Genomic DNA, 11133 nt, shown 5'->3' with positions numbered 1-11133 from the left:
GAATTGCAACGGACTCATGATCAAGATAGACGAGATAGTGGACTTTATGGCCCGTCATGAAATTAAGATAGTCCAAGAGACAAAACTGCACGCTAGCTCCTACCTGGTCACCTGGGATGGCTACAACGTACACACAAAGGATCGCGAGCGAGATAACGGTGAAGGCACAGCGTTCATAGTCTATCGTACAGTGCAGTATCGTCTCATCGGTGAAGGAATCGACCGCAGGGACAGCACCTTAGAATGTCAAGGTATAGCTGTCCGGTCAGGCGATGCCTTCAAACCCTATCTATCTACTTGGTCTACTACGCCGACGACTGCACGATAATGGCATCGGGCAATGACATTGATGGCCAGTGCTCCAAGGTAAACAACTACCTCGCCCGCCTTTCTCGCTTCTTCACTGCGCGGACCCTACAACTTTCCCCACGAAGTCCGCGACGACCAGCTTTACCACCTGGACAAAGGAGGTCAAACTGCAACTTAAGGTAAAAGTCAATGGTACACCAAAATTCCGACTGTGAATAACCCCAAACTCTTGGCAGTTAACTTCGACAGTTTGCTCTCCTTCTTGCCACTAAAGTCCAAAAAGGTCCTCAAATCGATTGCCGGCAGCACTTGGGACAAAGAAATGTTGCTACTGACAATAGACCGACCGTTTTTAAACTATGCTGCGCCTATCTGGTCGCCCGGAACCACTGATTCGCAGAGGACGAAGCTAGAGACTTGTCAAAATATTGTCATTCGGACTGCGACGAGATGTCTTTCCACTTCAACATCTACATGACGATGCCCATATGCGCCCTGTGAAGGAGCATAATAAACTGCTCAGCAAGCGGTTTCTCTTAGGGTGTTACCGCACATGCCCCATCAAACCCACTCATATAACACCACTCTCCCTGGACCCAACCTGTCGAGTCAAGTCAAGTTTCCTGGGCCTACCGTTAGATGAGCTAGACGTAGATGATGGTGACTACACTACACTGACAGGGCAAAGTTACTGCTACTGCTAAAACACCAACAACAATGACCAAGGTCTTAATATGTGTTTGTTGGTCTTAATATGTATTGGAAGGGGATAACCCAAATATGTAAGTTTATACGTCGAAATAAAGCGAAAACATGCTCAGAACTTTTTACTTGACTTAATACTATTTTCAACAACTACTTTTGTTAGCCACATTATCATTTGAAATAAATTATTTAGTAGAAACACATCCGTGGGCTTTTAACCAAATGATTTTCAGCGACTTATAATTTTCTAGCTGTAAAAAACTAAATTGCTGGGTATTAACCATTCATAGCTGTAGCATAAGAAAATATTTCCATACAAGTTAAATCTGAATATTTAGGTATATTTAATAAAGTAAAAAGTAATTAAAACTATAATTGTTAAGACACTAGTAGCCAGGAATATCGGCTAGAATGAATATGTAATCGGTATTAATGGCCAAAGAGTGAGTATAACACATATATTTACGTACACATGTATACACACATAAACCGATTTTAACCTTCCATTTTATTTAAAATTCTCCTTTAACGACTTTTATTTCCTGAAACTTTTATGAACTTCTTGTGTCCGCTTCCGTCGCCGTTTCAGGAGGATGCTCAAGAACATGGTCAATCAAACCCATTTTTTTTGCCTCTTCAGGTGACATAAAGTTATCACGTTCCATACTCTTTTGAAGAGTATCATAGGATTGCTTTGTGTGCTTTACATATATATTTATCAATTGCTGTTTTAGCTTTATAATCTCCTCCGCCTGAATTTGTATGTCCGTCGCTTGTCCCTGTGTAAGAAAAGAAATTAACATTTAGAGAATGCGGACAACAACTTTCTATTTCTATATATAAATATTGACCAATACATATGTACAGAATAAAAAATAGCTATAAGCATATCGTAATTTAAAAGTAATTGTAAATACAATTGTTAATAAATAAGAAAAAAACCAAACTTGAAATAATGAAGAATGCAAAACTTTGTTTATTTATTTTCTTTTCATATCATTTTGCTAAGTCCGTTAGTTGTTGAGATAAATACACCTTTAGTTCACAATAATCTATAACGTAAAGCAGTGTAGCTTTCAAAAGTAACTACTATTACGAATTACGAGATACTTTGGCATCCGAAATTGACCATCTATAGGTATGGTGCGGATTTTGGAGAGTTGAATGAAGTCTTTAGCAATGGAATTTGATATGGATGATTTAATAGGCTACCTCAACGACGACGACCTTAACTCCAAACCTGAGGTAGAAGTAGAACAGACATCATCTCGTTCTGACATTCCAGGTAGTTCTAGTCCCTCCGCAACACGGCATAAGCCTAAAAAAGTATCATTATTGTGAAAAAAGGAATCTAGAGCTGAATCTACAGCAGCTAATGTTTACTGCCAACGAGTCATTATGTTCTGATAATTTTGAAACTCCTATACAGTTCTTTCTTTATTTGTCTTTGACACCAGAAGCCACAGACACTGGAGTACATGGAACCAAAACAGAGCGATTTGTTCCGATTGCCATTCTGGTCGACAGTCAGGGAGCACTCAAGCCGTTGTCCGCATTGATCCTTGAGTGCATCGAGAAATATGATTTTCTAGGAATGCATAATCGCATCCGGTTCTTATGGGTACCAGGACACAGGGTATAACTGGGAACGAAGTAGCGGATGCATTGGTTAGAGAGGCTGCGGTCTCGTTATTAATAGGGCCCGAACCATGCTATTAAATAACACACCAAGAAGAAGCTTAGAAGTGAAGCCTTAGCTAAGAGTCGTGAGCTAGCACCAAATTATGGGGCTATAATTGGGGCGGCCGCCATAGCCGATTGGGTTGGTGCGTGACTACCATTCGGAATTCACAGAGAGAACGTAGGTTCGAATATCGGTGAAACAGCAAAATTAAGAAATACATTTTTCTAATAGCGGTAGCCCCTCGGAAGGCAACGGGCAAACTTCCGAGTGTATTTAAGCCATGAAAAAATCTCCTCGTAAAAATATAAGTAGATGATCTACTTTTTCGCGCTTAACTCAAAATCCGTAATTAAAAAGCGCGATTTCCCATATAAAATTTCTCTCAAAAAATCTGAGATTATAAAATAATCCTAGATAATAACGATACTTTTTGACATTCAACCCTGTGTTTTCTGCGTTATCGATAATTATTATTACGAATGTAAAGAAAAACATCAAAATAAAAACTAAATGAAATGGATGCCGGCAAAGAAAACCGGTCTGTAAACATAATTCTAATAAAATGTTTGTTAAATATTAATTATGGATTCATTTCCCATACGTAGGTATTGTTGCCATAATTTTTTGAAACCTCAGTAAACGTCGAATACTTTTCATTACGAACAGCCAATTGCGCAATTAAATTATTCTATTACTATAACTATTCCTTCTCCTTGTATTTTCTTCATATCATTAATAATTAAAGAATACAAAAACATCGAAATATTCTACCAAAATAATTTCTATGAAGAAAAACCTCTCAAAGCAGTATTGACAGCTGATTGTCAGTTTTGCAGGTAATCTGCCATATGTGAACGGGTAGGTTAATTTGGTGGATTTATAGGTGATTAATGCATATGTGAACGTGTTATAATACAGCGTAAACTTTGCTGCATATTTCGGATGATCTGATTTGCGACCTCGTGCTTTGCGAGAGGAAGTCGGCGTTGCATGATGAATTCTTCGCTTCCTGTTGAGGTCTATAAATGTTGGCTATGGCTTCCACCGCCCGGTGTTTCCCAAAACAACTTCTTTAGCTGAAATCAGTTTATTTAGCAGGAATCATTTAGCACGGTTTTACTTCTTGTCTCTTCAACAGCTTCTATAACCACTTCACTTAAGGGTACCTTTCTGGACTATAGATTGGGTTCATACGCTATCTCCATGTTCTGGCACGACAACACCCTTTTACTCAAATCCAATGTAAACCCCACGACAGCATGAAATCTACGCCAATTATTACATCCCCGTAATCTCAGCCAGTAAAAATGTGTGAACAACTGACAAAGCAAATCATAGCTTTCGTAACTTGTAGGCAACGACTGATTCCACATTACCCCTTATCAAATCTGACCAGAAAATCGCTTTCTTCGCACCTGTAATGGTGAGCACATGTGAGCTGTAGCAGGTTAAACTCCTACCTATCCAGAAACGACCCCAATATATGTCCAACATGTGAAGGCACACCACACCTTTTCACATGTCCCATCAAACCAACACATTTAACACCCCTTTCCCTGGACCTCTCTGGACCAGACCTGAAGAAACAGCACGTTTCCTGGGACTACCGTTAGATGAGTTAAACGAAGACGACCGGTAACTATATCGCACTGACAGGGTTTAGTAAGCTTCTACAACAACAACGGCACATGGCATCGATCATTCACAACTCCTTTCACTGCGAAATTATTGCTTTCTAATCCAGAAAATGGGAACTAGTTCACGCCCCTTAGAGCTGGTTCGTTTTATTTTAACGGATGCTGTGTATCGGGAGCCCCATTGTCAGCAGTTCGCTTCCTTCCACCTGAGTTCGTCTTCGATTATTGTAACACTATATATCCGAACTGCTGGGTCGTGTCATTTGAGATAAGAGATCTCGTAATAGTCTCCTGATGATTTCGTCCATGGAGGTACGCTCAACTTCAAATCAATGGACTTTGTGTAGATACTTGTTTGAGAGTTTAGTTTTAAGAATATGTATTAGCTGTAATTCAATTTAAAGTTAAATTCAAAAAAATATGAATAAACTTATAAGGCATTAAAAAATAATTTGTATTAGCGCAAACTAAAATAATATTAGGTTATATTTATATGTTATATACCTGCGCCCCTCCGGATGGTTGGTGTATCATGATACGAGCATTTGGAAGGGAATATCTCATTCCTGATGTTCCTGCTGTTAAAAGTAAAGATCCCATGGAGCTTGCCTGACCAACACACCATGTTGATATTGGCGGTTTCACGTACTGCATAGTGTCATATATGGCCAAGCCCGCTGTTACAACTCCACCCGGAGAATTTATGTACATATGTATTGGCTTATTAAAATTTTCAGATTGAAGGAAAAGAAGTTGTGCTACAACCAATGAACTTAAGTCGTCATGTATTGGTCCCATGACACATACTATACGCTCTTTTAATAATCGCGAGAATATATCATAGGCACGCTCACCTCTACCCGTCTGCTCAACAACCATGGGAATCAAGTGGATATTTCTGGATTTTGATGACGTGATTTCCTGAAAATATAAAAAGTATAAAAACTTTAAAAATAAATACAAACAGTTTTTCTGCAATAGTAGAAAACCTTAATATTACCCTTTTGTAGAGAAACTACGTGCACCACAGTCATTAAGCTAGAATCCAATATCAAGCGTTACAGGTGCCGTGGCTTTCAGCATTTTATTCCGCTATACGATTTATTAGTTGAATATCATAACGACGGCAACGCTTTTTATGGAGTTCCAGGATTATATTATGTTCTCATTGCAATATAAAATCAATTTTAAATTTTTATATTTATGAACAACTGTCAAGCTTTCTCATTGGGATGTTTAAAACCTCAGTTTGATTGGACATTTGTTTGTTTACATATTCTTATAAACATTCTTATTATCTACGCAAAATTCAATTATTTTATTTATTTTTTTTTTATTAATTATATTTAATTACAATTTAAAAATTATAATTAATGAAAGCACTAGAAGAATTAATTATAGCCCTGGCAGTATCAGGCTATATTTATTATTTAATTTTGAATCATGATATTTACCAAAATGCCTTCCAGTACAAAACTTTTTTTGTTAGTTGTGAAAATGCATACATACACATCTGGTCATTAAAATAGGTACGCTGCCTTTATCTACTACTATCGCTTTATTACAAATTGCAAGACTCGTTATATGAAAATGCATTATTGGTTGCGCAGATTCAGCTATTTTCATAAAGTGTAATTTTACGTGGCCACTTAAATAGGTACTTTGCGAATAACTCTTGCATTTTAACTATATATGGTCGCATTGCATAGTTGAGGAGCGGAGGTTTGTTGTCAATCTGCACAAAAAAAAAATCGTACAAATTTATCGCTCAGTCTCATGGACGGACCAAAAATTTTGTTGTGAATGCCCTTAAGCCCAGAACATCTACAGAACCACGTGATGGCAAAAAGAAAATGACTTGCATCCTTTGAAGTCATCAAAGGCCTTTGCAACTAAAACAACAAACAAGGTATGGGTTTTCCAAACAGAGGTGTTATTTTGATATTCAAAGAAAAATGCTATTTTTTAATATAAATGATCGGATGTTTATTTCATTATAAAGAGAAAGTATGCCGTTAATAGTGGAAGATAACATCAGGCAAATTACGCTTACAGGACAATATCCTTTTCAGGAAATTTTCAATTACCAAATTGCAAAGTGACTGCCCTATATCCTCGATAGCCTCACGAAATCCATTTTTGAAGTCTTGAATCGACCCTGGGCTGTTGGCGTAGACCTTCCCTTTCACGTGGCCCCAAAGAAAAAAGCCGCAAGGTGTAAAATCACAAGATCACAAGAATCGGTGGCCAATTGTGATCACCTCTTCGAGAGACAACACGGTCCGGAAACTTTTCTCGTAAAAGATCAATGATTTCGTTGCTTGTGTGGCCCGTAGCGCCGTCTTGTTGAAATTCCGGTCATAAAAAATCGTTAATCATCTCTGTATAGATCCATCACCTATAACATCTGTTATTGGAAAACCCTTTAGTTATCCAACAATCAGCCAAGCGTATCCTGTAAAATTTTACTAGGAAAGGCTTCGGTAAAGGAAAAGTGATATCATCAAAGAACACGGAATTGCTAAATCTGCAGCTCCCACTTCATCAGTCAGGCGGCACTCGAGGCTTTCTCATCCTGTGAGATTAAGATCTCATTGGCCCTTAGTGTACCGAGAAACTGAATATGTTAGGTACGCACAATCGTATCCGACTAATTTTGGGCCCAGGACACAGGGGTATACCTGGGAACGAAATAGCGGATGCATTGGCGAGAGAGGCTGCGGCCTCGCCTTTAACAGGACCTCAGCCCTTACTTGCTATGGGACAACACACTAGGGCTAAGGGAGGTTTGCTGGGACCAAACAATGGGGCTACGCCAGACAGAAATCCTTACTGAAAGGGTACAACAATAAGAGGTTTAAAAACTCATAACCCTCCCCAAGGATAACCTCAGAATGCTCACGGGTATCCTCAGAGGCTACTGCAGACTGCGTAGTCATCTGCAAATGATCGAGATATGGTCCACTGACTTTTATCGCTTCTGTAAGAACCCCGTGAGTCTACGATGCGCCTTCTCCTTGAACGCAGCACTATAGCTCGAAAAAGGTTGAGACATCTGAATTATGTGCAGCCGGAAGAAAGGCACATGCGCTCAGTCCAACTCAGCTCTATCTCAAGATTAATAAGGGAACTAGGTCTGCATGAGGCACTGTGATGAGTAGAGGGCACAAAACACCATTAGGTCGTAGTGCAAACCTCCAATAAATCTAAATCTAGGTTTACTGAGGCAACTGGGTTTGGGTGAGGTATTGTTTTGAGTAAAAGGAGCAAGAAATCTTTCGGTCGAGGTGCTAACCTCCAATTATTCTCTTATATTCTATTACACAATTTTCAGTTCAGTGAAGTTATGTATTTCAGATGTGATCGATGGTAAATTAGGACTCTATAACAAAGCAAGTAAGTAAAAAGGAATATGACAGACAAAACACATTCCCATGGCAGCCGGTTCTACGTTACCGAAATGACTCGGGTTTTTCCCGACCAAGGGCTGCCGCTCCAGTAAACTAGCCCTATATAGTAACCAGTATATCACCCCACCTCTTACGTCGCAGGAGCAACTCCTCGCAACAATATTGCTCCAAATACTTCTCCTCAGGGCTGGTATTGAACACAACCCTGGGCCAGAGGTATTCTATTGCTGCCATAAACGGCTACACCCGAAATCCCCCTCGATTAGGTGCAATAATTGCAACTGGTGGAGCCACCTTAAGAGCTGTTAAGGACGTGATGCCTCAACGGCTACTACCCCGCTGATAAGCCGGCACTTCCAACCACCACCACTACCCACACCGCCACGGTAAGAAGCCTATCGGAGCAACACAACTCAGCCCATCCTCTTCCCTCCTGCTCCAACCCCAGTGCGGGGACAAACCAGCAGCTCTTGGTCCCCCGCACAGTCTGTTCCATGTGTCAGACCGAAATACCTCGAAACCTGGACATGATCGCGAGCGAAACAATTGTGGTGGCTTAGCGTTCATAGTCCACCACACAGTGCAGTATCGTCTCATTGATGAAGGAATCGACCGCAGGGACAGCACTTTAGATTGTCAAGGTATAGCTGTCCGGACCAAATGGGTTGAGCACCTGAACACCTGCAATTTCCCCACTGGTGTGAGTAAGCTCTGGTCCACCGTTAGGTCTCTGTCGAACACCACGAAGCACAATGACAAGGAGGCTATCACCTTCAGCTGTTGCACTTCGTCTGACCCGAAGAGATGCGCGAGCTATTTTAGTCGACTTTTTACACTGCATCCTCCGGCCGACAGAAACAAGCGTCGTGCCACCAGGAGCTGCAAAAACTGACGAACGACAGTGCGCCACTTGCTTTCTCCAGTGATGAGGTTCAGGGGGCCATCAATAAAGCAAAATCAACCAAAGTCATTGACCCGACGGGCTGAGCACGCTGCTGCTGAAGCACCTGAGACCATTAGGGTCCCACTACTGAACCCGCCAACCAAGGGGAATCTTATCGACCGGAAACTCTCCTTTCTCTGAAGAGGGCTTCACCTACTCCCACTCTTCACGAAACATCTGGTCCCTGCCCACATCAGCATGGTTTCCGACGAGGGCATACCATCACCACTGGACTCACAGTCATAAACGCCAAGATAACAAAAACCGCCCCTGCGAGAGGACTGTCCTAGTAGCGTTGGACTTGAAGAAGGCTTTCGAAACAGTCAGCCATTCCACGCTACTAGATGATATTTATCAGTCGACACTCCCGCCTGGGCTGAAGAGGTGGTCCGGCAACTATCTGAGCGGTCGTCACCCGTCCGTGATTTTTCGAGACCAAATATCAAAACAGAGGAAGATCAAGCAATGTGTTCCGCAGGGTGGTGTCCTTTTACCCTTGCTGTTCAACGTTTATATCTCGAAACTCCACCAACCACCAGAGGGAGTCTACCTGGTCTCATACGCTGACGACTGTACGATAATGGCGTCGGGGAATGACATCGATGGCCTGTGCTCCAAAGTGAATAACTACCTCACCGACCTTTCTCGCTTTTTCACTGCGAGGAATCTCCAACCTTACCTCACTAAGTCCACGGCGACCCTCTTTACCACCTGGACAAAGGAGGTCAAATTGCTTCTCAAGGTAAGAGTCTATGCCACACCAATTCCGACTGTAAAGAATCCTAAAATTTTGGGTGTAACCTTTGACAGTTTGCTCTCCTTCTGTGCGCACACAACCGCGATTGCCACTAAAGTCCAAAATCGCACGTCAGGAGACACCTCTTAAACTACTCCCACGACATCCAGGACAAAACTAAAGGTTATCTACTGGACCAGACAGTGCTTAGACAGACATTAAACGACATTCATCGGGAGACCGTTACCACCTTCTTAAGCTCACAACCCCTGACTGCCGCCATGGGAATCGAACCACCACCCACTGCGAAGAGCTCCAACTTCCCTGAGAGTCCCGGGTAACCTTGGCACAATTATATTCTTGATACTATAGCAGGTTAAACTCCTACTTATCCAGAATAGACCCCAACATACCAAACCAACGACCTTTTCACATGCCCTTTAAAACCTACTCATATAGCGGCAAATAAACTGCGATTTTTCAACTGAACTGAACGGGTTGCCTGAATCATATCAATATCCATTAGCATTGCCTGAAGATTTCACACTTGATGCATTCAAAATTCTTCAATCATCTTGATTTAGTTTTCTTCAAATTAGAGTATATTAACTTTTAAAGGGTTTCAGGACAACAGAATGGTATTTGGTATTAAGACATTTCAGAAAAAAATCCCAAAGACCATCGAAGAGATACTTTCAAGCAAACAAGGAGCGACAGTGTATCTACATGGATTTTTGAACAAGGCAAAATTTTAAGTGGTCATATCGCTAATCTTCACGTGTACACTATAGAACGAATCAATTTGGATTTAAGCTAAAATACGAAAAAAGTGTACAAGATCTGTTAGATACTTTGGTTATACAATAAACCAACATAGTTTAAACCCAACCCCAACAAAGCGAATGGCGTATTGTACACTCATCCAAAAAATCAAATGAGCTGCTCTTCTGATATCACTTGGAAATTTTCTGAATGGAGCTAATTTTCAAAGCTGACAAAAATATTTCAAACAGTTTCACGAGCAAAAGGGCAATTATCAGAGAGTCTTGCACACTATCATACTTCCGTTGCATATAGTCAACAGTTTTAAGACATCGATGCACATACGTATATTCGTCAAAATCAACCAAAAATTGATTAAATTATAACCAAAGCATCTAATTTAATCAAATAATTCCATTTTCATAATTTCTTATATATAAAATAGCATACCAATACAGGTTTCAAGCATCTTTGCAGCGGCTTTCGAAACATATTTAACTATTACCTACACTTTAAACTAGATATTCTAAAAATGTGTCGATACATCGATATTTCCTTCGCTATACCACCAAGATTCCACTCGCGATTGAGTTACATCATTATTTATAAATTAGGATTAAATAATATGTGCCATACCATAACCGTGGTCTTAACCATAACGTCATTTACTGTCATCTATTCATGGTGCCATAATCATACACAGGTGGTATTTATATACTCTGCCTAAAAGCCTGCTTCTGCCTTCGTTTCGAGAGAACAGATACTTAAGAAAAAATAACAACATGAGCAGTGACGCGGAAAATAGTAATTTATTCATTAATAACGGGTGATTTTTTAGCTATTATCTTTTTAAAGAGTTTGTTTAAATAGCTGACGCACGTTTCGTGTTTTGTTTCACTGTCAAACATCTTCAGTTTGGTCTATAATTTAACCATGAATCGTCTTAC

General features: G+C 40.4%; 1 protein-coding gene across 1 annotated transcript; it reads right to left on the bottom strand.

Annotated features, from left to right (window-relative positions):
• Positions 1-1334: 1334 nt before the first annotated feature.
• LOC129248143 (ATP-dependent Clp protease proteolytic subunit) lies at positions 1335-10758 on the bottom strand. Its single transcript, XM_054887587.1, has 3 exons — positions 10637-10758; positions 4840-5256; positions 1335-1793 (listed from the first exon to the last, which is right to left on the bottom strand). The coding sequence occupies exons 1-3, from the start codon at positions 10676-10678 to the stop codon at positions 1566-1568; spliced, it is 687 nt and encodes a 228-aa protein (XP_054743562.1). The 5' UTR covers positions 10679-10758; the 3' UTR covers positions 1335-1565.
• Positions 10759-11133: the final 375 nt, after the last annotated feature.

The sequence above is a fragment of the Anastrepha obliqua genome, chromosome 5 (assembly GCF_027943255.1).
Source record: "Anastrepha obliqua isolate idAnaObli1 chromosome 5, idAnaObli1_1.0, whole genome shotgun sequence".
In the NCBI taxonomy this organism is placed as follows: Eukaryota; Metazoa; Arthropoda; class Insecta; order Diptera; family Tephritidae; genus Anastrepha; species Anastrepha obliqua.
The sequence above is the reverse complement of the archived record's forward strand: the minus strand, read 5'-3'. Positions and strand labels throughout refer to the sequence as shown.

Bases quoted from the DNA above. Each gene is read 5' to 3' on its own strand.
- LOC129248143 (XM_054887587.1), bottom strand. From the start codon at position 10,678: ATGTTTCGAAAGCCGCTGCAAAGATGCTTGAAACCTGTATTG. The intron at 5,257-10,636 runs GTATGCTATTTT...TTATATTTTCAG, and splicing joins GATGCTTGAAACCTGTATTG to GAAATCACGTCATCAAAATC. The intron at 1,794-4,839 runs GTATATAACATA...TTTCTTACACAG, and splicing joins AACCATCCGGAGGGGCGCAG to GGACAAGCGACGGACATACA.